At 41.6% G+C, this 27497-nt stretch overlaps 1 protein-coding gene across 3 annotated transcripts; it reads left to right on the top strand.

Moving 5' to 3' along the window:
- The first annotated feature begins 272 nt into the window (after positions 1 to 272).
- On the top strand, positions 273 to 27080 carry LOC135497573 (uncharacterized). 3 transcript variants are annotated; one of them, XR_010448937.1, is made up of 3 exons: positions 2204 to 2361; positions 17354 to 18911; positions 18952 to 27080. XR_010448937.1 is itself a non-coding variant. In XM_064787327.1 (2 exons), the coding sequence occupies exon 2, from the start codon at positions 17362 to 17364 to the stop codon at positions 18823 to 18825; it is 1464 nt and encodes a 487-aa protein (XP_064643397.1). In that variant the 5' UTR covers positions 273 to 352; positions 17354 to 17361; the 3' UTR covers positions 18826 to 27080. The 3 variants fall into 3 exon arrangements, 2 of the variants coding, with proteins under 2 accessions (XP_064643397.1, XP_064643396.1); XM_064787327.1 differs by lacking the exon at positions 2204 to 2361 and adding an exon at positions 273 to 352 and having other exon boundaries at positions 17354 to 27080; XM_064787326.1 differs by having other exon boundaries at positions 17354 to 27080.
- The last annotated feature ends 417 nt before the right edge of the window (positions 27081 to 27497 follow it).

Below are 27497 nucleotides of genomic sequence, written 5' to 3'. Positions count from 1 at the left end.
AGGCCGGTCTACTGCGTCCGGAGTGTAGAATATATGGAATAGGGAAACCTACCTCGAAACGAGGCATGTCACGTCCTCGGTAATGCGGTGCTGATTATCCAGGGCGAGGGTAAACCGCGGGAAATTTAAATCAAAGTTACCGTGGACGAGAAAAGGTGTGGCAGTCTTGTTCCGAGGAGGCCGAGCAACCTCTTCGTTGCAAACCGTGACCTTGAACTTCGTGGATAGTACGAGTTGTCAGAATGTATTTCGCTCACAAACACAAAATCAGTCTCCATTATTCACCGAAAAGACGCTAGACTTCACGAAACTAAAGCCTAGGATCGGGTCCACATCTAAGTCTTGAAATCGGGTAAATGGATCGTCTACGGTTGATTTTCCAGAACTTCTCCTGATAACTTTTTTCTGGAATTTTAATTTCACTCCAGGGTGTCTCAAAAAAGTGCAGACTCGCCATGCATGCAACAACGGCGAGGTATAGCCTAGTCAATTAGCCTGCTACATGTATTTCGGCTTGAATTTTTCTTGAATGGTTTATTTAGTTCCAGGACAGATCTTTAGTTGCGTGGGTCGAGGGGAGAGGCCTTGCAATTTGCATCGATGAAGGGAGTATGTTGTTTTCACCTAACCCCCCCAGGGCCAGGGCCAGGGCCACGCATTCCCGGGGGAGGCCGAGGCTGGGGGGGGGGGGGAATTTATCCAGGAAGATTTGAAAACCTCATATCTGTGTAATCATGCGCCCATCCACCCGCGCATATGAATAGATATCACAGTTATGCCCCTATGGCTATGGCTATAGTATAGGTCTAGTAGTACCAGGAACTCTGCTGCCTGGTGTAAAAATAATACTTTTCAACCTTGTTGAACAGATAGGCAAACACAACTTTAGTTTTTCAAGAAATCACAAGCCGCTGAGTCATCACAGATCCTAAAAAAATGAAAAAGGAACATTTTACTGACAATTTTATTGGATGGCAAGAATGTCACAGTGCTTCCACATTACTGGGCCCTTTTATTCTCACGGTATAATGATATTTAAATGAACGTCATAGCTGCTAATTGATGTATTTAGAAAGGGAAATTCTCCAACCGTTGCGATGAATTCTATGGAACACAATGCAAGTGATTATACATGTATTTCTATGGAACACAATAACATTGAAGGAAAGGCTTTTGTCAATAAAATATCAATCATTCTAAGTTCACTTTCTGAAGAGCCGCCAGTGTTGATCCAGCCATTCTATGTCCTACCAGCCATGTCGAGCATTTCTTCTCTGGTGATAATGGCATAACAGGCCTTCAGTCACTGAGTTAGTTGGGTTTATTGAGAAAAGGGGTACAGGCATGGCAGACTTTATTCTTGAAAAGGGATTTGTCTGGATCTTTGGTGAGGCATCTCCCAATGCCTCGGGTAAACTGGTAGGCCAGCTTGAGATTTTTAGTTTAGATGGTTATTCACAGATAGCAGCACTTGTCCCTCTCTTTCTTTTGTAGTGTATTGTGTTAGTTATGGCGACAGGAAATTTACCCAAATCAGCAGTGTCTGGGGGCGTGGGGGGGGGGGGCAGTTACCCCTGGCCTCCTCCTAAATACGACTATGCCACGATAGCCATCTGCCCATATAATAACAACTGAATGAACAGCGTTTTTTGTGTCTGTTTTCCTGTGCATCCAAGACAAACGGCATAACCGATTAACCCTCTACTGTTCGTTTAAAAATTTGAAAATTATGTTAGATTTGATTTTGAGAATTTCCAATGGAGTGAGTATGACCTGAATATGAATTTCAGTACTGCCGTTGTGTCCAGACTGATATGTCTTTATAATTGTATCTGTATAGACTGATCGATATATTTTTAAGATACTATAATACCAAGTTTCAGCAATTTGTATGCATAACTTGGCAGAACTTTATGCATACAAATTTGCGAAATTAATTTTTACGAGCACAGAGAAAGGATCAGTTTTCAAAGTAAGGGACACCATAGAGGACAAAGAGTCCATGCTCAAACCTGTCAAGGAGATAAATGTTCTAAACAAAAAACAATTTCACTTAGCCTAGAAAGATCAATTCTCAATAAGGTGCCATTATGCATACACATACACATGCCCGACCACGTAACACCCCTTTCAAAGGGAATGAACTGATCTTTCCAATTGAGTCAATCATGCATAAACCATGTCATTCATGTGGCAACCAGCATTGTGTAGGGTGGGTCCTATAGTGCCACATTCCAGTGGGAATTCCTCCAACAGATTTCGGAAAATCAAAGAAACCATCAACAAGTGGATATTTTTCATCGGATAGTTTCACATTTTGTCGTATTTTCCAACTTTGGACTATTCTACAATCATTCTTTGGTGAGTTGCCATTCATGATTTCCAAGTGATCTAGCCGGCCGGCTAACCCTTTCAAGTGGAAGGCTTGCATAAGCATGTAAGAGGAACGTATACACAATTGGATACTTTCTTATATATCTTAATTGAAAATTCAAATCACACGATTATTCTAAACGGAGTTACCCCTTGGGATTGACCCCACGAGGCTATGCTTCTTTAGGTTGGATCCCCTCCTTGTCATTCACACTCTCAGATGAGACTTGATTTTGATTTCTTCATGTCACACTTTCTTTCCTGTATTTACACCAACAGCTCTGTTCCTGGGGGTTGCCCCCCCCCCCTGTCCTGCATGGCGTGGTTGGGTGTTGATAACACCACCACATTCCTTGTCAGTAAGTTTCCAGTCACCAGACCCCCAATGTAATAACTAGGCTTTTCTTAAGTATGGACCCTAACTATTGCCAAGTAATTCACTTGAGCGCTTTATATTTTCTGTGGCTGCTGGATGCCAGATACCCAACTCTGATTATTGATTAGAGGCCCAGTATTCATCTGTCTTTTGTCTGCTGACTCTTAAGCCCTGACAACTGCATTGCAGTGCCAAGAATTGTGTTTTCAGCAACAGTTAACTTACAGCTCGTGACAGATTGAGCGATCCCAGATGTCAGACCCCACTGTCCAGTTTTTAAAAACCCCACATGTCCGACATCACGTCTCTTGATGTGCCAGAAGTCTATTAATCCGGGAAACATTTTTGGTCCTTCCAGCAATGTTGTCGGGTCTTAAAGCGAAAGCAGCATGTCCTGTATTGTAACCCACAACCCTTGGCTTGTGAAGCGGAGGCCCCTGTAACACTACACCACCACAATGCTCTACAGATCAATGGCAGTAAAAATGTGCTGATGTCACCACTTTAAAAAATCTCTCATCCATGCCCGAAATCAACATTAATAGAATACAGACCTTTCATCACTGCCGATTAGATTAATATTGAAATCGAAAACTCCCATGATGCAGTTTGAAATGAATGGGCATCAACTTGAGTGCTAAATCCATAGTCCATCACGCAGAGTAAATAAGCTGATGGGTCCTTGCTGATGGGTCCTTGCTGATGGGTCCTTGCTGATGGGTCCTTGCTGATGGGTCCTTGCTGATGGGTTAATATTCATTCTTATTCATTTTGTAAAGTGCTACCATTTGCCTGATAGTCATACTGTAAACCCTGATATTTTCATGTGACTGATATTTTTTCAATTTTGCGATTAGGCTTTAATACATGTAATAAATTGCTAACTTCAGCTGCAAGAAAATGATTTTTTTAAACTGAATTGTTTTATCATTGGAAAATGTGCCCATTTGAGGAAATAAATTGAAGCAAGAACTGAATGGTGTTTTCAGGCACATTTAGGGCTGCAACAGCAAAGGGGTTTATAGTACAGTGGAACCTCCCTTAGCAGACACCTCTCTATCAAGGACAACCTAAAATGACACCAGTTTTGGTCCCAAATTATTGTTTCCGTAGTCCATTAAATTTGACCTCTCTTATCATGACACCTCTCTATTAAGGACAGCACTTGTCAGTCCATAGGGTGGCCTTAATAGAGAGGTTCTACTGTATTGTGTTTTATAAAAGACCTGTCCCAGTAAAATGCCAAATAAGTCCACTTATCCATGACTGCTGCCTAAGTGATTGGGAGCATCATCCCCCCTGGGTAGGATGCTGGTCTGTTGCAGGTATCCATGACTGCTGCCTAAGTGATTGGGAGCATCATCCCCCCTGGGTAGGATGCTGGTCTGTTGCAGGTATCCATGACTGCTGCCTAAGTGATTGGGAGCATCATCCCCCCTGGGTAGGATGCTGGTCTGTTGCAGGTATCCATGACTGCTGCCTTAGTGATTGGGAGCATCATCCCCCCTGGGTAGGATGCTGGTCTGTTGCAGGTATCCATGACTGCTGCCTTAGTGATTGGGAGCATCATCCCCCCTGGGTAGGATGCTGGTCTGTTGCAGGTATCCATGACTGCTGCCTTAGTGATTGGGAGCATCATCCCCCCTGGGTAGGATGCTGGTCTGTTGCAGGTATCCATGACTGCTGCCTAAGTGATTGGGAGCATCATCCCCCCTGGGTAGGATGCTGGTCTGTTGCAGGTATCCATGACTGCTGCCTTAGTGATTGGGAGCATCATCCCCCCTGGGTAGGATGCTGGTCTGTTGCAGGTATCCATGACTGCTGCCTTAGTGATTGGGAGCATCATCCCCCCTGGGTAGGATGCTGGTCTGTTGCAGGTATCCATGACTGCTGCCTTAGTGATTGGGAGCATCATCCCCCCTGGGTAGGATGCTGGTCTGTTGCAGGTATCCATGACTGCTGCCTTAGTGATTGGGAGCATCATCCCCCCTGGGTAGGATGCTGGTCTGTTGCAGGTAACACACCACGCCGCACTTGTTTGGCCCAAATTTATATTCTTGCTCAAGGACAAGCACTGAAGCAGATGACACAGCTGTGATCCTTCTCAGAGTTGAACCCACAACTTCATGATATGACTAGTGCTCTAATCGCCATTAACAACAGTAAAATTAGAAGCAGGATTCATCTGGCCTGTACTTGCTGATCTAACATTATCAAGGTGTCTGTTTTCTATGGAACCTGGTCAATCTATGTAACATTATGCTTACTCTGTGCTCATAAGGATGTATGGGGTGAGAGGCATGATGAATACTGCCTAACTGGGCTATCTATGTAATATTATGCTTACTCTGTGCTCATAAGGATGTATGGGGTGAGAGGCATGATGAATACTGCCCTACTGGGCTATCTATGTAATATTATGCTTACTCTGTGTTCATAAGGATGTATGGGGTGAGAGTCATGATGAATACTGCCTAACTGGGCTATCTATGTAATATTATGCTTACTCTGTGCTCATAAGGATGTATGGGATGAGAGTCATGATGAATACTGCCTAACTGGGCTATCTATGTAATATTATGCTTACTCTGTTCTCATAAGGATGTATGGGGTGAGAGGCATGATGAATACTGCCCTACTGGGCTATCTATGTAATATTATGCTTACTCTGTTCTCATAAGGATGTATGGGGTGAGAGTCATGATGAATACTGCCTAACTGGGCTATCTATGTAATATTATGCTTACTCTGTTCTCATAAGGATGTATGGGGTGAGAGTCATGATGAATACTGCCCTACTGGGCTATCTATGTAATATTATGCTTACTCTGTGCTCATAAGGATGTATGGGGTGAGAGTCATGATGAATACTGCCTAACTGGTCTATCTATGTAATATTATGCTTACTCTGTGCTCATAAGGATGTATGGGGTGAGAGTCATGATGAATACTGCCTAACTGGGCTATCTATGTAATATTATGCTTACTCTGTGCTCATAAGGATGTATGGGATGAGAGTCATGATGAATACTGCCTAACTGGGCTATCTATGTAATATTATGCTTACTCTGTGCTCATAAGGATGGATGGGATGAGAGTCATGATGAATACTGCCTAACTGGGCTATCTATGTAATATTATGCTTACTCTGTTCTCATAAGGATGTATGGGGTGAGAGTCATGATGAATACTGCCTAACTGGGCTATCTATGTAATATTATGCTTACTCTGTGCTCATAAGGATGTGTGGGGTGAGAGTCATGATGAATACTGCCTAACTGGGCTATCTATGTAACATTATGCTTACTCTGTGCTCATAAGGATGTATGGGGTGAGAGGCATGATGAATACTGCCTAACTATAACCACTGATCTGACTGTCTTTGCAATGGTGTTACCTGGTGAACTTGATCAATGTCCATCTCGCTTGATTGAAAAAAATATTGCAACATTGTTGCTTTTGGATCAATGTGCTGAATTATTCATGACTTGATGGTGAATATTTCATAACGGATAATTACCATGTCGTGGCAGGAGACCCGGAAGGTATTGGACAGACCTCAGGGTCTTGCAAAAAGAATGCGTATAGATTGACCTTAGGGAGACTCGGAAGGTATTGGACAGACCTCAGGGTCTTGCAAAAAGAATGCGTATAGATTGACCTTAGGGAGACTCGGAAGGTATTGGACAGATCTCAGGGTCTTGCAAAAAGAATGCGTAAAGATTGACCTTGGGGAGACTCAGAAGGTATTGGACAGACCTCAGGGTCTTGCAAAAAGAATGCGTAAAGATTGACCTTGGGGAGACTCAGAAGGTATTGGGCAGACCTCAGGGTCTTGCAAAAAGAATGCGTCTTGATTGACCTTAGGGAGACTCAGAAGGTATTGGACAGACCTCAGGGTCTTGCAAAAAGAATGAGTACATTTTAACTAGTCTGGTTGCCTACCAGTAGTTAGGAGGCCAGTCTCCACCCACCCAGCAGTCAAGGTGAAGCCTACATTTTAACTAGTCTGGTTGCCTACCAGTGGTTAGGAGGCCAGTCTCCACCCGCCCAGCAGTCAAGGTGAAGCCTACATTTTAACTAGTCTGGTTGCCTACCAGTAGTTAGGAGGCCAGTCTCCACCCACCCAGCAGTCAAGGTGAAGCCTACATTTTAACTAGTCTGGTTGCCTACCAGTGGTTAGGAGGCCAGTCTCCACCCGCCCAGCAGTCAAGATGAAGCCTACATTTTAACTAGTCTGGTTGCCTACCAGTAGTTAGGAGGCCAGTCTCCACCCGCCCAGCAGTCAAGGTGAAGCCTACATTTTAACTAGTCTGGTTGCCTACCAGTAGTTAGGAGGCCAGTCTCCACCCACCCAGCAGTCAAGGTGAAGCCTACATTTTAACTAGTCTGGTTGCCTACCAGTGGTTAGGAGGCCAGTCTCCACCCGCCCAGCAGTCAAGATGAAGCCTACATTTTAACTAGTCTGGTTGCCTACCAGTGGTTAGGAGGCCAGTCTCCACCCGCCCAGCAGTCAAGATGAAGCCTACATTTTTATGAAACTTGGACATGTATCATGACTTTATGTTGACACAATACTGCTAAAGTCAAAGGTGTGAAAACTAACTTTAAAATTGAACTTCAAAATTTCTAGCTCAAGTAGGTCTGAAATTTCTTGCACTATTTTCGCAACGTTTCCTGGGGCATGATATGTTGATATTGATATTATGAATACTGTTATTCTTCCTCCTGAGGCATGATATGTTGATATTGATATTATGAATACTGTTATTCTTCCCAGCTTCTTTTCTACGGCTTGTAAATAGTACACTTTAATATCATTAATATCAAAACTGTGATTTTCTTAACTTGGACATTAGGCCGCATCTTGCAGGCCTGCCCGACCATATCTCCAAGACTTACCCAGCATATATCAAAGCCGCAATAATATATCAACTTTGCAAATCTTTTGAGATTGTTTACAATATTCTGTCGGAATGTTTGGACTTGTTTTCCTTGTTGCCTGGTGTAGGCCATCATCCGATGGTATGAGAATCGTGCCGAGGAATTCATATTAAAACGCAAGGAGTCATTGCCGTATAAGAGTGCGACACAATACATATTGTCGGTTCACCATCCATGACTAGATAGCATTGGTTGATTGGCTGTGTCTCACATCTTAAAGGCCGTGTGCCTTTGATCAAATATTTGCGGTATATAAATACAGTCATGAACAGTAAAATTTCTCGAAAAGGACACCCTCAGGACTGACAAGTGCTGTCCTTAATAGAGAGGTGTCCTGATTAGAGAGGTCAAATTGAATAGAAAAAACCAATTTGGTTCCAAAACTAGTGTCCTTGATAATAATAGAGAGGGTGTCCTTAAATATAGAGGTGTCTGCTAACTGAGGTTCCGCTGTACACATTGAATATAAATTTCAACCATGCTGTTTTGTAGACCGATTATAAATTTCTACATGCCAGCTTTTATCACATTGGCACAGCTAGTTACTGCAGCATTGATTAATTCTAATTCATAGACATTGTGCATGTACGAACAAGGCCTTTAAGACACGATGTGTCCTGAACATGACGTTTCTGTGTTATTTGCCAAAGAGATGTTTACATTTTGATAGTGCCAATTCTCTTTGTACTTTATCTTTTCAAATGTCAGTTTTTGTATATTTAGGTGATTTCTCTGGTGGAATAAATGGGGGTGCGGGGGGGGGGGCGGAAGAGGGACTCTGGTCCAGAAGTCAGTTTCTATTATATATCTGATGTTTCTCAGCATAGAGTGGAGTAAAACTTTATTTTTTTGGGGGGGGGGGAGGGGAGGGTACACCTACAGGTACCAGTTTACTTTTGGGTGATACAGCAAGTGGGATTTAAGGACACTCAAGTTGAAACAGTGGCGACCCTTCCTAAAGTCAAACCACAACCTCCTGTTACCATCCTAAGGAACATGAACACCTGATTTCCTCAGGATGTCTGATTATAAACCCAGCGCTCTTAAAAACACAACGCCATTCATGATCAATCTCCCCATTGACCTTGTCGCAGAACCAGGCCAAGCCAAGTAGAACATTCGTTTGAGTATTTGGCTGAAAACGTGGTCAAGACCAATAACTCCAATTAAGGCCCAACCGTAGAGGCACAGATTAAAAGATCACAGATGTGAACAAATATAATGATTCGTCCTCTTGACACACCAGAGTCGGCGAGCCGTTAATTAAAAATTTGAAATTTGTCACTGATTTTGAAAATTTCTAATCACATATAACGTGCTAAATGTGAATTTCAACATTGTCATTGTGTTGACAAATATAGAAATACTATCAATTCTAAGTTTCAACAAATTCGTATTCATAATAACTGTACTACGGCATTGTGTATTAGTGGATTTCTATTTAACTAGACCACCAGTAATTACGAATGGCGTATCCCTTTACAAGCTACCAGGTGATTAGAGGGGGAACAAATGGGGTACAAACAAAAAAATCTCTCTCTTGGCCTCACGAGATGAGACTCATTCATACTTTCATTTCTAATGAAATATGATCCTATTAAACGAATAGTTTTGAATTGATAGTAAGTTTAATAGTATGTGAGCCTTTTGTGCGAGGTTTATAGCTCTGCCAGCTATTGGACAATAATAGCTCATCTCGGACATGTCCCGTTTGGAATAAAGGCCTATGGCATTTTGCCATTCATTAAAAATTTGAAAATTGTAATTGAATTTGAAGATTTCCAATTGCATAGACACATACTTATTGAAATGTTCAGCCTTGCTATTGTGTAGACAGCAATACGAATACTTCAGCTAATTCGTATGCATACTGCACTACAGCATTGTGTATCAATTTATACTGCATTTCTATTTTCCTGCGCCACCAGTAATCACGAACAGCGTACTCCTTTAAACAGAATGGCACTGTCAAAATCACCCGAGGTTGACCCTGCCGAGGATGCAACCAAAACAAAGCCTTGTCGTCAAAACACGAGCCTGTTTTGGATCACTGAACGCAATAGCAAGTTGTTAAAGGGTGTTTATCACCCCCATTCAAATAGTCCACAAAACTGAAGTGTCTTTCATGTCTTTCTCAGGCTGTGAAATGTAGCAAAATCATTCCTGTTCCTTCAACAATAGGCCTAGCTGGGCACTATTGGTTTTGGTGGAATCATTCCTGTTCCTTCAACAATAGGCCTAGCTGGGCACTATTGGTTTTGGTGGAATCATTCCTGTTCCTTCAACAATAGGCCTAGCTGGGCACTATTGGTTTTGGTGGAATATGAAATACATAAAATCAGTAATTTTGGTTGTTTGAGAGAGAATTCATCTTTGCATCATAATTTTTATTCTTTGCAAATTGTTCTTATAAGAACAAAGTCACAACCAGATTGCAGGGAAAAGTTCACTTTAAATATCAACCTTCTTTTATGTTTAAAGTGAATTCATCCTTGCCTTGGGGTTCTGACCCGTTTGGGATAAATGGTAATGATAATTTCACCACAGAATCTCTTTCTGTGCAGCAAAGCAGCGATGACAATGATTTATGTCCTTCGATTGCATCACCGGTTGTGCTTAGCTAGGCCTTGGCAGATTTACAGCAACGGGCTTAGTCATAATCAGGAGGTCATGGTTTCCATTCTCAGAAGAATCACTGCTGTTTCGCTTTGTATCCTTGAGCAAGGCACTTTGACCTACTTGCTTCTCTCTACCTAGGACTAAATGGGTACTGTACCTACATGTAACTGTCAGAGTTGGCACACTATGAATGTTCGTCCTGAGCGCTGTAGAGCTGCAACTCAGACCTGTGATACTCCCACAGACTAGAGCTTGAATCATGAATGTACAGGCCAATAGCTAGGGGTAATAATGTGAAGCGCTTTGCACAACTGAAACCAGAATTTTATAGCGCTATATAAGTCTCATAAAAATTAAAAAATGTATTATTGTTCAAGGAACAGGAAGTCATGAAATCAACCGATCATGTAGATCTGGTCAGGCCCTTTACATTGTTTTGCATGAGCTATGATGTTACTCATACTCATTTATTCCACCATTTTGAGGTTGAATTTTTTCTGGCTCGGCTCGGTATCAGGAGGGTTAATGTTGAAAACCTGCCATTTGATTGGTAAGCCTGATTGACAATGGGTACATGTAAAGAATGAGTTTGGTCATAATGCAAAGTACTGCTCGTCTGTAATCTCATGACAATACAAACAACTCAATAATCAATTCCCTAATCCTGGCTATTTCTATAGGCCTTTATTTTGACTCGAATGGACCACATTCAAAAGTAGGCCAGTGGGTATTACAAAAACTGTGGAAACTTGGTATTTGTGGTATGTCCGTTGACACAAAGGCATTGTTGAAATATATATTCAGAACGTATCACACAATTGGATATTTTCAAATACAATTTCAAATATTAAATGACCGACGTAGGCCACTTTCAAAGTCTCTCAGTGTAAAGCACACACATTGCATTTGACATTGATCACCTGTCGCTGTGATCAGGACTCCTTGTCGTGGATATGCGATGACTATGCACACTGGTGATTTTTTTTGCAGGCGATCATGATTGCCGGTCTTAGCTACATTGTAGCATGAACGTTGCTTGTTAGCAGGCGCCTGATTAGGCCTACCTGGTGTGATATAAACAAGCTGCTATAACACGGGAGTGGTTGCGTAATGCATAAGAAAAGTAATATTCCAATTTTTTGCAGCTCAACCTTGTGCATGGTATGATCCTTTATAGGCCTAGGTCGGTCTTTAAAATGTTAAATTTGTAATTGAATTTGAAAATTTCCAATTGCATAATACGTACATGTACTTAATATAACCTAGAGCATTGCTGTTGTGCACACAGATATACTAATACCATTGATACCAAGTTTCAGCAAATTTGTATTCATAATAACTGCACCACGGCATTGTGTAACTGCATTTCTATTTTCCTGGACAACCAGTCATTATGGACGGTGTACCCCTTTAAAAGTACTGTATGGTTACACAACAAAGTGCTAACAACTTAAGCCCCACTTCCAACACACGGGCAAATGTATGAACAACTATAACTAACTGTCAATAACAATGCCAGCTAATAAACAGCCTTGGTTGCATGGCCAGGCTGTTGGGAATAAGCAAGCTGTTTCATAGGGAGTGAAGCCAACATGACTTGGCTCTGGGGTATTTGCAAGCTGTTTCATTGGGAGTGAAGCCCCAAAGATCACAATGAGCTCACTTGATTGTGGAAGATCTGAAGAGAATGGTAAGTTTCTAAAAATGAAGGGATGGAGTCTGTTTCTGTGTGTTCTATAGGAAGTCGTTGGCCTTTTTCCTGAGTGTGCTATATCAACTAAGGATTGACCATAGGTATCAGCACCTTGGCTAGAACTTAAAATCCTAAAGTTGGAATTCTGTGTCAGTCGGTAAAATGATGGTGCTAAAAATGTTGAATAAGTGGAGAGGTTCGATGGTTGCGACAGGGCGTGCTGCAGGTCACCTTCAAGTACCATTGGTATTGTCTGGGGAGATCCGCACTGAGTACCACAGTAGGCCTCAATTAAAACAAACATGATACTCTATTATTGATAATTAGTGTTAATTGTACATGTACTTGTTGGAGTGAATTGTCCTTGAATCTTGAAAATGCTCTTGTCTTTAATGGGGCTGTGATAACCCTATTATCATTCAACGGAAGACCTATGTCTTAAATCATAGTTTAGTTGTGTGATTTTCCTTGAAATGAGTTGGCTTCTGCATTCCGCATGACTTTTGATTTACGAAGTTGAATTCTTTGTATTTGACATAATTTGTGCATGCACTGGCAATCTGTTCGAATTTAAATAATTCGTTATTCGTAGCTCATGATGTGAAAACTCCTTATTTAAATATGATCAAGACAGGGAAGTTTTTCCAGTTGATAGCTAAGGTTAAGACATGTATTTTTTTGTGCCACAATGCACATGTAAAAAAAACATTGCCATAGTGCTGTTATTTTTGCAAAATTGCTGAAATTTGGCATTCAAAGTATTTGTACATTCATACAGCCTACCTACGGCATTAATGTGGAGGGCGGTCATGCACGTGGTGTCAGTCCTCAAGGACACAAAGATGAAACAGCTGTGATGAACCTGCTGATTTTGAGTCAAGAACTGGCAAGATACAAGTCTTTTCAAGTCAAATGTAAACATATCAGTCCGTTACCATTTGAGACAATGAGAAGGATCCGTCGATAAAATGGAGGTATTAGTTGGCTTGCCAGATGTCACGAGGGTGGAGCTTAAATGATGACCTATGCCATACTATGCTATAAAGCTGGCAACCAAAATGTTGGGAAAAACGACAGCTTTCCCCAAGCACTGTTAGCTGTGTCAACCAATACCAACAGTGAGCCATCAATCACCAAACTAAAACACCTCAAACTACAAGGAAGTGTCATTTCAAATACTTTTCATTGCTTCCATAATTTGCACCAACCCATGCGGACCGCTGCCGCCAAAACGAGGCACAGTGAGTGCATAGTGCATGAAACACTGTAAACTGTGGCTCAGTATAATCAAGGTAAATAATAATAATAACATTGAGTCCCTATTCCAAGTTTCCCTTCTCAAAGCACTTCTGGGATACCAAGCCTTCATATCAGACTTAAGAACACAATGACATAATTGAGATCTTGCATTGTTGACTCAGGCCAGGTGTCTGTCCACTTGACTTTTTCCTATAAATGCCCAAGACTGATGTGCGCTACCCAGGTTATCTTTCTGGCTTGATATAAGAACATTCTTGTGGTTTGGCTAAGTGGAGCATGTTATAAATCACCCATAAAGCCAAGAGTCTTGACTGTATTTGGAATTGTAAAGATGATGGGTTACAAACCAACAAAATAGTTGAAGTGAGTTTCTGTGGTCTGGTCGCTCTTAAACGTGGTTAGGTATAGGGTTCAAAACCTATCAAGAAAAGTGCCCGGCATCATGCCTAGTCTCTCTTAATGAAAGCATAGTCAACAGACAGTACTATACCCCCTCAAATGCAGAAACCACAAACGCCCACTCCTTCCTGCTACCTTAATACTTCTGGGTTTGAAATTTATTGTACATGTACAAGTTATAGATCGCAAAGCACCTGGTAAATGAGATATCTTATCAGATCATAAACCACAAACTAACGTTTTTTCCAGTCGGAATTGTGCCTGCTTGTACTTTGTGGTCACTTGTGAGTCATATGGTCACCACAGAATGGTGGTCTGACCGAGTTATCGTCATAATCATGTAACTCAGATTACGAGAGATTTGTCTGATCCAAAGTGCCCTATTTGCCTAAAAAGTTATACTGTGAAATATACATTCAGTGGCCAAAGGGCAAAATCAGAAAAGGCTTAGATTTTTCTTTCTACAATTCTGCATGGCCATGGCTGATATAGTTGACATTTCATCCTTTGAAAGCGCATTGTTTCGCTTCAGTTCCCAACCCATAGCCGAAACAGTATCCACTTTTTGAAAACATTTTGGTAGGATATAAATTTTAAGATTGATTTCTGTTAATTTTCAAGGGGGTTGGGTGAAGTTATTCAGGTAATATAAACACACCTTCAACAATCAGCTTCCTTGGTTGAATAGGTAGTGAGTTATGGTCATTTGTATGTAATGGCGGCCATCTTGGACGCCATCTTGAATTCCACAAATGCCCAAGGGTGGCAACATGTCATCAAGCAGTTTCTTTAAAGGAGAGACCCTCAGCTTCCAAAGTGAACAAACTTAATACAGCAAGGCAAGGTTAACCCTCTCCGCTCCTGGACTATTTTGTATGAAGAAAAGGAACAAGTTTACAATCCATGATAATTGCCTCAAAAAAGGTCATCAATTGATGAAATAAGTGCCATTGTTCAATGGATCTATGGTGGAATGCGACCGGTGATTGTAAATAAAATATTAACCAAAGAAAAATCTACCCCTCTTCTGATTTTGAGTGGGGGCCAATAAACACAACTTTTACTGTATGTTGCCAAAGACAGGTGATTGTGTTAAGACAGTCCATAGGACACATTCTGGACAATCCTTAGCACATTGTTGCATAACCCTTTGACTTTTATAATATAATTTGCAAATGTCATTGGAATTTCCATCATGCACCTTAAGAATTTGAGTAGGAAGGACCTCCTGCCTAATGTAAGAGATCTAAGAGAATTGGAGAATTTTCCCAGCAGGAATGTCTATTTTGCTGAGAAATTACAAAATTACATGCGTGCTCAGGGGGAGTGTTGGTGCCAGCAATTTCAGTTGTATTGGGATTTGTAATTTGGCTGAAATCAGAAACCAGGATATGGCCTATAACAGGATGTCGAGAGAGTACCCCCTTCATCCCTATATTGATCTTCTGGTTGGAGGTCACTATAAAATATGTTATCAAAAATATGTCTCAACACTAACAAAAAAAATCACAGCCATGAATAATTGAAACGTTGCTCTCAGCATTGAGTTAATTTTTAGCAGGGTTTGGGATTTGGCCGAAATCGGTGCCAGAAACCAGAATATGGCCTGGGATGGGACTTCGAGGCAGATCTCTGGTTGGGGGTCACTAATATAACAATGTTATTATTAATAGGTCCCAGCAATAACAAATAAATCATAGCCATGAATAATAGAGAAGTTATTAGCTTTGGTAGAGAACTGATGGAGTTGATGGTTGCCAATACAGTCGCATGAATATAACCGATCGAGGTAGTCGCCATGGTGCATGGTTTCTATACTCACTGCACGTATTCCCAGGAGTAACTCGACAATCAGACAGTCAATAGATGGCGTGTCCTCCAGCTCAGTCGCAGGCCAAGGTTGGATTACGTGACAACTGATCTCGTGCGATGTGCTTTCTACACTCACTGCACGTATTCCCAGGAGTAACTTGACAATCAGACAGTCAATAGATGGCGTGTCCTCCAGCTCAGTCGCAGGCCAAGGTTGGATTACGTGACAACTGATCTCGTGCGATGATCAAACTATTCCACCAAGTTTCTTGAGATGTTCTCAAATTTATTTCCAGTTAATGCTCAATTTGGTTGGGTTGGATTGGATTGGGTTGGGTTGGATCGGATCAAATTGGGTTGGGTTGGATCGGATCGGATTGGGCTGGGTTGGATCAGATTGGATTGGGTTGGGTTGGATCAGATCAAATTGGGTTGGGTTGGATCGGATCGGGCTGGGTTGGATCAGATTGGATTGGATCAGATCAAATTGGGTTGGGTTGGATTGGATCGGATTGGGCTGGGTTGGATCAGATTGGATTGGGTTGGGTTGGATCAGATCAAATTGGGTTGGGTTGGATCGGATCGGATTGGGCTGGGTTGGATCAGATCAGATCGGATTGGATCAGATTTGATTTAAATAGGTTGGATTGGATTGGGTTAGATTGGATCAGACCAGACCAGACCAGATTGGATTGGATTTTTTTTTGCAGGCTCAAAATTATGTGAGGGTGGTGGATGAGAACCATGACATCAAGTTTCTGTGGCCTTCATATCAATAACAAGCCTTTTTCCCCCCCCCCCCCCCCAGTAAGAAAACTTTGATGCTGCGTGCTCTTTGCAAGTTCCTAGGGAAATTGGGATGTAGTAATTTCTCAGAAGAAATGAAAAAGCGGGCACTTTTTCGGAATAACTCTTACATATAGAGTGGTTTCGCGTGACGTCATCACCTGCCATGCTCTGGAGGGACAGACAAAAGAAAGCTAGCCCAAATGACCATGACAGTATTTGATCCAGTCAAGTCAGGTATGACAAGTCATTGTGCTGCCCTCAAACATGGCTGACTGTGATTGTGAAAACACTCTTTTTTTCAAAAGGGGTGCATGTTCACGTTGAACTGATTGTCAGCAATAACTTGCTCTCAAACACTATATGCATCTCTGTTTTTGATTGTTACTACATATAAACATGCCATATCTGACTGCAGTGGTTATAACAGATATGTAATATTCATGTAACTGCGCTGGGGAAGCCCTTCCAGAGCGATAGCCGCAAGTCATGCTGAACTACAGAAATACAGGCTAATTCAACATGTCGACTTATATAACAACCAATCACTCAGTAACTACCCTCATAGAGGAGGTAGGGGGTCCACTCCAAGTGTGTGTGGTGGGGGGGCTGAAATACTAGTGATCTGGGAGGGTCAAAGTGGTCGTCTTCTTGTGACTAGTAATAGTATGCACTGGGGTCTGGCTTGAGTTAGTTTCAGCAAATATCATATCTTTCAGGAGCGGATGCATAGAAATCCAAGTTTCATTATAATGTCAGCTGTCACTGGAATTTTGAAATTTGCATATTCATGAGATCAATGAAAACATTATGGCAGAATTGGATTGTGCCTTGATTTAATATGATTAGTCATCACATAGATCAAGGTACCGCAAAACCCACAAATATTCACCCCAGTTTTTTTTGCGATTTTGTGAAATGGCAACTTGTGATTGTTCTGTAATAATTTTTTCAGAGAATTAGAGATTGCAATTTATTTCTCCCACCTGGTGTGTGCCCCCCCCCCCCCCCAACCCCCCCACCCCCCCCCCCCCCCGTGCCTGTGTATCATAATACTAAATATTAAAGATGCTCGTTTCTTCTCCTTGCAGAGCCGACCATGACACAGGCAACTGATAAAGACAGCGGCGACCAGCCTAACGGCACGAGTTGTGCACTGCCGCAGAATGGTACACATCAACGAACAAACGGCTACAGTCACTCTGAAATAACCAAACGAATCTCCAATGGCAACGGTACGGGTCCGTCAACCAAGGCTATAACAAACGGACACCTAGAAAATGGCGATGTCAAAAACGGCAAAATCCAAAATGGAAATGTCCAGAATGGTTCTGAGCAAAATGGTAACGGTGTCGTGGCCAAGAAGCCAAAGCTGATTGGTATCGCCGGGAAATGGTATGACATCACAACGTTTATCCCTCATCACCCTGGCGGTGATGTCATCGAACACTTCGTCGGGAAAGACGCCACGGAGGTGTTCCACGGCTTCCATGAAAAGGACGTCTTGAAACATCGGCAGCCGGTTGGAACGTACAGTCGCGACAACGTTGAGGAGGCCGGCAAGCGTTTCGCCGATTTACTCGTGGTGTTTCAGAAAAAAGGATTCTTTAAAACGAGCATGCCGTGGTATGCGATGAAGTTTGCCATAACCTTTTCGATGTTTGGTATCTGTATTTACCTGGTAACGCAGCGCTCAGAGTGGTACCTCCACTACCTTGGTGGCATCTTCCTGGCGATGTTCTGGCAACAATGCGGTTTCTTCCTCCACGACTTTATGCATAACCAGGTCACACACAACCGTCACATTGATCAACTCTTTGGCATCTTCTTTGGAACGACCGGTGTCGGTTTGAGCGCAAGTTGGTGGCGAGACGAACACTTCGTTCATCATGCTTTAACCAACACTGTCGATTATGTCAAGGAGTTTTGGGACCCGCAGATGAAAGAACCAATTTGGGCCCAGAATTCGAAACTCTACCCGTTCTACAAAGACAATATTGAATCCAAACTTGTCCGCATCCAGCATTATACGTTCCTACCTGTCTGTATCATCATCGGGCGACTGGGAATCATCATCGACAGCTTCAAGTACGAGACGCGCATCATTGAGTGGGTCGCGTTTGCTGCTCACTGGACGTGGATGGTCTTGCTCCTCTCACATCTCCCGTCGTACTGGGAGATGTTCGTATTTTACTCCATCGCGTCGATGCTGCAAGGAATACTCACAGTTCAACTCCTCGTCTCGCATTACGCCAAGGACTTCTTCCATCTGGAGGATGTCTGTGAGTCGCAGGATTGGTACCGCATGCAGATCCAGTGCAACATCAACATTAAAAACCCTGTCTGGTTAGACTGGTTCCACGGGGGGTTAAACTTCCACATCGAACACCACCTGTACCCCACGATGCCGAGACACAACTACCGCGAGGCCAGCAAGTATATTAAAAAGGTTTGCAAAGATCTGGACATTGTTTACGATGAGTGCGGCTGGTTTGAGGCGGTGAAAAGAACCCTTATCCACCTGAAACATTCTGCCAAGCACTTCAAGCTTGATCCAAGATGAGCTTTAGAGAATTTTGTACTCAAGATATTATTTGGTGCATCATGAGGTGATGTGGTACATCATGAGGTGATGTGGTACATCATGAGGTGATGTGGTACATCATGAGGTGATGTGGTACATCATGAGGTGATGTGGTACATCATGACATGGTCTAACATGATCGTTGCACTCTTCGTGGCCTTAATACGAGACGTGGCATTTCAAGAACAAAACCGTCCACACCTGAAACTTGTTCCCCCTCATTTTCAGAATGGTTTATCTGAAATGCTTTTCAACATTAGTTGCCTCCATGTGAATGGTAATTTGATATGCTTTTAAAATGAGAATTTTTATTTGAGAAATTTTATTTTGTTTCATATTTACGTGTTAGAGTCGTGAATTTAAATTTTCCACGTTCTTTAAGAACTGCTGTTACCATGGTAACCATTGTCGCTGTGATATATCTTTCTCGGTACCGGTACCCTACGAAGTCCCGACTGCAGACAAATGTTTTCAAGTAGCCTTTGCCACTGGGACTGAGGAGAAGAAGGCAGCAATTTTCAATGTGCAACTTCTTAAGACCATATTAGATCCACAATTCATCGTAGAAAATAGTTTGGCTTGCCAATGGTTTGTCAGTGACTTGTCAATGCTTTCCCGATTGGCTTCAAATAGTTTGCCAGACGTCAGCCAATGGCTGGCCAGTGTGAGACCAATGGTTTGTTAATAGCCTGCCATGGGAATACCTGTGGTTAGCCAATGGCTGGCCAGTGGGAGACCAATGGTTTGTTAATAGCCTGCCATGGGAATACCTGTGGTTAGCCAATGGCTGGCCAGTGGCTTACCAGTGGGTTACCAGTGTTGCCCTGTGTCTTGCCAGCACTGGCAAATAGCTTTCCAGTGGTTTGCCAATGGCAGGATATCCAATCTTCTTCCTCGAATTCCCCACCCTAGAGCTATTGTCAGTTTCTCCTTGGTCCCAGTTGGTTCTTAGTATTCCTCCAAGTGTCTTTCAGTCGTTGGTGATATTCAAGAATATTGGTGAATCTCGCAGAGAAGCAGTTTAAGACCGATAATCTCAATAGTATCTTGACTCCCATTGTTTTGGAAATGACCAATATGGCACCCACTGTGGTTCTTTTTAAGAGGGTGTCCTTAATAGTGTTATAGCTGTCTCTCTTATAGTACTAAATACAGTAGAACCTCTCTATTAATGACACCCTCGGGACTGACAAGTACTGTCCTTATTACAGAGGTCAAATTGAATGTGAATGACCAATTTGGGACAAACTCTGTGTCCTTAATAGATAGGGTGTCCTAGTAAGAGAGGTGTCCGCTAAGGGAGGTTCCACTGTAGTGGTTGTACCAAACGTTGAGAGTTTTGATGTTTTAGTGAAAAATAAACATCTGATTATGTCTGTTAAGTGAACATTTCGGTAAACTTCATCGTGAAGTAACTTTTCGAGACACACTGTATGTAGGCTTAGGGTTTTCTATTCAAAAGTAATTGATGGGTAGGTGCACCAGTTGAAATACTAACATTACCACTTATCTGTCAATTAAAGAAGGAGGCGTGTGAGATAATGTCAGGCCGACACTTATGATGTTTCCAGTGTGCCTTTGTAGAGGACGTTAGAGTGAGATTTGTGTACATTTTCTGATTTATCCTATACCCCCCCCCCCCCCCCCCATGGAACTCAAGGACTGTTATTGAAATATCATAATTACTGGGCCAACATCACCTCAAAACTCTCCTCCTTTAAGGCAAGATGCAAGGTGAAGGTCTTACACGGTCAAGGTCACAGTCAAGGTGTAACCTTTGTCAAGGTCACCTATTGGCTACTCTGTATAACTTCCTCTGAATGACCTGGCTCCTCCGTGTAGTCTATCTTTAACTTGCAGATGTACATTGCGAAAGTTTAACATGATGGGATGGCTGACATTAACTTGGACCCTCCTAATTCTTACAACCACTTCCTTTAATGGCGTGCAAGTGTGCTCACTTTATTTTGACACGTATTAAAACAACATTGTTTTGTTGTACCGGTGCATATTTTATATCCATCTGAAAACAACCATCACAATATTAGAAGGTCAATAAAAATTATTTTGTTCGAATCTTTTAAATGAGGAGCATTGAATTTACCAGGTAGTTAATTAGATAATTCAATATTAATATGCAGCATGTGCTAAACATATTTTCGTCCAGGCCAACTTTGACAGATGCGTTAAATGTTTGAAATACTTGTAACGCTTTCTGGGGCAACAACTAACTATAATCCACTTTATATCTGGTTGAAACTGCACGCAAAAAAGCTAAAATTTGCTGGGAAAATTTAGCAGTATTTGACTTGTTTTAGCCAAACGCTGTCTGATTTTGGCCAAGTGACTTTTGAAAATATTCCAGACTTTGAAGTTTTATATGCAAAACACACTAATGATGTTAAGGCTGTTTTAGCAGATTTGAAAGATAGTTTCTCACTTAAAGGGACAACTTGTTGGGTATGAGATGTTGATTTTTCATACAAAAATGGCTTCAGCAGGACCATAATTTCTCTTATAATTGATCTGCAATGAACAATGCTCTAGAACGGCGTAACCATAGGCCTGTCTGAAATTAACAAGCCCTGTCCAAAACTGCCAGGCAACACTGATGAAAATGATTATCAGAGATCAGCATGTGACTAGTGTCAGCTCATGGTGGCAACCAGGGGAAATATTCCCTCGGCCAGGTTAATACTACACCCTTGTTGTTCCTTTAAGAGACTGTCTTAATGAGAATCTGTCCTAGATTTATCTGGTGCCTTGGCGGGGCTGGGTGCTGTGGTTTTATAAACAAAAAAATGTATAATTCTGTGTTTGATAACAGATGTTGTGTGATTTGGAGTCATTATGCATCATCGGTTGAGGATTGTGGGTGGGTTCATATAAAGACATAATGCGAGGATTTGAGTTTTCCCCAAAACAGAGCAACATTTTCATATTGTGGTCGTTTGTGTTTTGTGCGTGTTTCTCTGTCCATCCCCCACGTGAGTATCGAACCTCGATCGTAGTGTCGCATGATTGTCCTAAGAGATGGCGCTGTCACCAGTGTTCGGTTGACGCGCCAAGAAAGGACTTGACGACTCGATAATTTAAAAAAATTACCTAACACGATTGGTTTGAATGTTGTGATGTAACTTTTCCAAAATATAATGCAAGATGTGATTGATGCACTGTTGTACTTTGCACTGAGTGAATACTACTTCCGTTGTTGGTGCGTGGTTCGGCCTTAGTTGGCCCGGACAGATGTGCCCCTGACATTTGGTGCGGGGAACTACGGTCGAGTCACTTGCCGAGAACATAAAATCTATAAGTGTTATTTCAAGAGGTCAACAATATACCACATGTACCAGTATTTAAAAGTTTAACAAGCACAGTGTGATAAGTGTCTGTCATACAGAGTGTTGATTAAAAGTCTGGTTAGTTTTCAAGTTGAATAGCGTTATAAATTTTCCAAATATGATATTTGCAATGGAAATTAGAAGCAATTAGATTTATCCTAAATGCTTCCTTCAGTAACACACTGCTGAAATAGACTGCTGAATAAGAATTCTACTGATCTAAAAATATTAAAAAGTTATTCAATTCTAAAACTGCCCTGATTTTTAAGCAACACCCTATACTTATATTCTACCTGAAGTTCCTTGTCTGACTGCTTTTGTCATGAAATCATTAATATCATGCCTGCATCTCATTGTTTGTAAGGGCAGTGATAAGAGGTAGACGTGATACCAACCATGTTATTGATATACACCCATTTTGACAGATGACCAGTTTAGGCCTGGTCATTTGAGCCCATGACTGTTTCAGTCCCGGTTATTTTTGCCCATGACCAGAGGTTGTTTCGGGGTGACATGGGTCATCATCTAAGGCTAAATACCATGACATGATCTGACATGACATGACATGACATGACATGACATGATCTGACATGATCTGACATGACATGACATGCGTCCACTACAAGTCAACCGTTGGTCAACTTTAAGATTTTTGGTGTCATTCCTCCTTTTTTTTTGCATATTTTAAAATTAAGCTGTTCAACTTGCGAAAATGAAATTCACCAAAACTAGTTTCTGTGGAAAAAATCTAAAGAGAAATTTCGTTATCCAACAAAATAGAAAATATGATTATCCGAGAAATATTCTCAAAATCTTTTAAATAAAGAATGCAAAATGTTGATTTTGTAGATGACATCATGGAGGTATGATGACATGTAGATGAATGACTGGTTATCAAGAGTTATTCCAGTGTAGATGACATGTAGATGAATGACTGGTTATCAAGAGTTATTCCAGTGTAGATAAAGCCATGTGTTTCTGGTGATAACATCTACTATGTGCTTTAAGATCTTTATACTCAATAAATACCGTCCAGTACAATCCTCCTGCCATATATTCTTATCATAGTTCAATATGGCTGCCTATATTGTGTATTTGTAGCCATCACCTTATCGGGTCAGAATGTAGTGAACATGTAGCAATAGTCCATTGCAACGCCAAGAGATGTGATTCGGCTTGTATATTTCATGCATTCCATTTCCAATGATCTCAATTCTCTCGCAGTTAGCTGGGAATACTATGGGTTGTCATGGGCAGCAGTAATTCTAGTTACACCCAATGATTGTATATTGATATTGTTGTGACAGCTTTCATCATGAAAGGCCTATGATGTTCACGTACTTGGTATTGTTGCTGTTGTGTAGTTATAATGCACACTAATCTGCTGAAACTTGGCCTTCATAGTATTTGTTCGTCAAAAAATGTCCTACAGTTGGAAGACATCCTACACATCTTGACAAACAAGACTTTGAGAATGTGACGCCCTGCGATCTCAGTGTCGCCATCTGTACCATTTCCACATGTACTAGAAACTGATGCTCGTCATTCAGATATGAGAACTATGAGATGACTCTCCCTTTAAACATATGAAATGGTTGTACTTGAACATTCTGAGATTTATGTATGTATCAGACACTGGTGATTGTACATACGTGAATGATTGCCACTTGGTAAGATGGAATGCCTAGCAGGTCACTCGGTAAGTTGGAATACCTGGCTTGCCACTCGGTAAGTTGGAATGCCTGGCTTGCCACTTGGTAAGTTCGAACGCCTGGCAGGCCACTCGGTAAGTTGGAATGCCTAGCAGGCCACTCGGTAAGTTGGAATGCCTGGCTTGCCACTCGGTAAGTTGGAATGCCTAGCAGGTCACTCGGTAAGTTGGAATGCCTGGCTTGCCACTTGGTAAGTTGGAATGCCTGGCTTGCCACTCGGTAAGTTGGAATGCCTGGCTTGCCACTCGGTAAGTTGGAATGCCTGGCTTGCCACTCGGTAAGTTGGAATGCCTGGCTTGCCACTTGGTAAGTTCGAACACCTGGCAGGCCACGTACTCCTTTAAAAAAGCTGGAACGTCTGGCTTGAATACACTTCATGCTCTGAAGGCAATTATTTCTCGTGGATGATTTAGAGTAGACATTAATGCATAGAAATGGAGTGTTGTTGCTAAGGGTTCGGGAAGAGTGCTCTCGCTGGGCGTTAGACATCTGTATTACTGTGAAATCCAATATCTGAAATACTCTACTTGGATACTTGCGGCATAGGGAATTGCTGAGAGTGCTGTGTAAAGTAATAATGTTAGTCAGGACATTGGAAATCTGCCTCACACGCTATTGTACCAGATTTATGTGTTTTTTTTTGTGTTTGTAAGAGATGCAGATGCAGCGCCCCTAGTGGTAGCTCTTTTGGGAGAAAAAATATGGCCGCCTTCTGGCGTCGACTGTGTCGATTTCATGTCAAGTTTTTGCTAAAAACCGCACACTGACACGAGGGGCGCTCATTTGGAACAATGTACGAGTCTGTGACTGCCATTCAGCCTTATAACTCCGTCTCCTTGGCAACAACACTAACGCCACATCAACTGCTGATCAAATATTTATTCGCTTTTTTCATATTTTCATATTCACAATATTATTTTAGTTTTGACAGTGTTTACTATTCGCACCATTACTCCCCGTTGATACAATGGACTCACCCAATACTCAGGAAATTAATCATTGGGAGATCTCATAAGAGGTATCATAGGGGTGTCTTATACATTCCAAGGACAGTTATGGTGATAGGCACCCATTCTCCACTCATGACCGGAACTAGGATTATTTGATGACATTATTCCGTCCCTGCTTGCATTGGCCTCCATGCTAGAGACCAGCCCATTTCATCATTAGAAGACTTTTAGTGTCTCTATGTACATTTAGGTTTCAAACTGCTGCATTTGAATTGATTTTGTTGAAATGTTTCGTTGACTGTGGCTATGGCAAACCTTAAGTCTAATGACAGTAGGCCTACACATAACATCAAGAATGAATGAAGATGAGTCGTTATCAACTTTTGAAATCACGTATAATGGCGTTACAAAATGCAAGCAGAGAATATGCAAGATTATACTCTCGACTCACTGGTCTGAGACCGGTTCATTTATTCAACGCGTGACTTCCCCCAGTACAATGCATTAAATCGGCCAAGGTCACTTCATACTGATTGGCCCAAACATGTCTTCAAGTCATGGTGAGGTACATTCATTGACTGTGGTCGTCATTGGGAATGAAGTAAACTTCTATCAGTGATTATGGTGTATTCACCATCTATCAGTGCAGGTCTATTGGCAACGAATCGTAAATAAAATAAATGGCATTGATAATAAAGTGAAATGCCTTGATGGGTGTGGTGGCGTTCTGAATGGTGATGCAGAGGTGAATGGCATAAACCATTAAGACAAATTGTTGTTGCCCTCTCTGTTCATCCCGATTAAACAATGTTGAATGGCATCAAACGACAATGTGAATAATATCTTGGCTTGGCTTGCATATTCATCACTGGCCTTGTATCGGTGAGTCTAGAGTATCTGCCTAATTGGTCACCTGGCACCTTCAGAAACATTTTTTACCAACAGATGTGAGAAGTTGTATTGAAGTGTCAGCTTAGGATGGTACGCCATTCGTAATTTCAAGTGGTCCAGGAAAATAGCAATTTCAGTTTCCCCTCCTGAAAAGGGTTAAATTTGACAACAGAAATTGAAAGATTTCTGCCCCAACTCTCTGTGGGCCTTTATATTTTCAAAATTGAGCCAAAAATAAGGATGTTAGAAGCATATTTTTGCAAGTAAGGGCAGTTCTAAGGACAGATTTCCACTTGGGAAATTTTTCAGTTGTTTGCTCTGAGCTCTGTCCCATCTCGGTGTCCCACACTGGGGTCTGTTTATTTCTCAGCTGCTCACAACCCAACAATGACAGTTTTTTTGGAACATCCTACTCACTTGTCTTTATTGTTTGTCTGTATATCCAGAAATTCAATTTTATTTCATATATTGTTGAAAGATATGAAGTACTGTGAAGGCACCGCTAAAAGCCACGCCCTGGTGTAGGTAAATGTAACTAAGGTCACTAAGGTAACTAAGGTCAATTTCAAGTTCAAGTGAACTGGACGATATCCACATTAAATGACTTTTTGCAATGAATAGTAGGGGCAACCTGTCACATAATTTTTTTCAAATCGCTTGCAGATCCTTGCATCTTTCGGTTACGGTTTATAGGTGTAAATGCACAACTGGTAAAAATAAATTGGTAGGAAGCAAATCTTATATGAACCTTGTATTCAAGAGTTAATACTAGTCTTATTCTTGCTATGAATTCATTGTGTTATCCAAGAAATTGTTTAGAATTAACATTTGAAAACTTGAAGCAATTTGAGGGGCACAACTGTGACAATCGGTTAGGAGACGTTAATACACCATCCTGCATGTAGGGGGCAGCACTCACCACATAATCTGTCACAATGTATCCTCTTCAATCAAGGAGGGATGGAGGTGCATTGCAGTTCTCTCACTCTCCAATAAAGAAGTTACAGACAACAGAATTGTAACCTCTTCCTCGGAGAATGGAACAATGATATTTCGTCTGTGCGGGCAGGTGATTCGTTCAGCGCTGTTGAAGAACTGTTCCTACCGAGCCCGATATTAGATTGCCTTCTGAGGCAGACCTTCATTGAGTCTTATTAAATTGGCTCTGGCTGTCCTCCTCGAAAGTGCCTATTGCAGCCATCCTCATCTTGCTTCTTGTTCAACTCTCCATTGTCAATTAGAAATTCCCCTGTCAATCATGTGTGTGCTATTTTGTATTAACCAATTAATAGAACTTGATTCTCATTTGACTTGAACAAGTTTGGTCATTCATTCATAAACATCTTGTTATTGTTCTTTATTCCTTTGAAGGAAAGTACAGCACATACGGGCGACTAAACTCATGATGATGACTGAAGCAACGAAAACTGGCTTCCGCCTGAATAGTCTCTTGTCTCTATTCTGCTGTGTTGTCAAGATGATGAATCGTCATGCAGTTGTCCATACTTTGACAAATCAGCAGTGGTTTGATTCATCAGTACTGTTGATATTTATTATTCTGATGTCTAAGATTAGGTTGCCCGTATGTAGAAAGCCTGGTCTTTTGTATTGGATCGTTCATCAAGACTATTGACTCTGAAATGAACCACAGCGATGGCCAGGAAACTGTCTGGGATGTGGCGTTTCTGGTTGTTTTAGTGTGTGTATTTCTGAGAAATGTTTAAGATTTACATTTGAACCATCCAAGGTACTGACTC

The sequence above is a fragment of the Lineus longissimus genome, chromosome 13 (genome assembly GCF_910592395.1).
Source record: "Lineus longissimus chromosome 13, tnLinLong1.2, whole genome shotgun sequence".
In the NCBI taxonomy this organism is placed as follows: domain Eukaryota; kingdom Metazoa; phylum Nemertea; class Pilidiophora; order Heteronemertea; family Lineidae; genus Lineus; species Lineus longissimus.
The sequence above is the reverse complement of the archived record's forward strand: the minus strand, read 5'-3'. Positions and strand labels throughout refer to the sequence as shown.

What these genes read in the sequence shown, in the direction of transcription:
- LOC135497573 (XM_064787327.1), top strand. Translation starts at nt 17,362, where the DNA reads ATGACACAGGCAACTGATAAAGACAGCGGCGACCAGCCTAACGGCACG.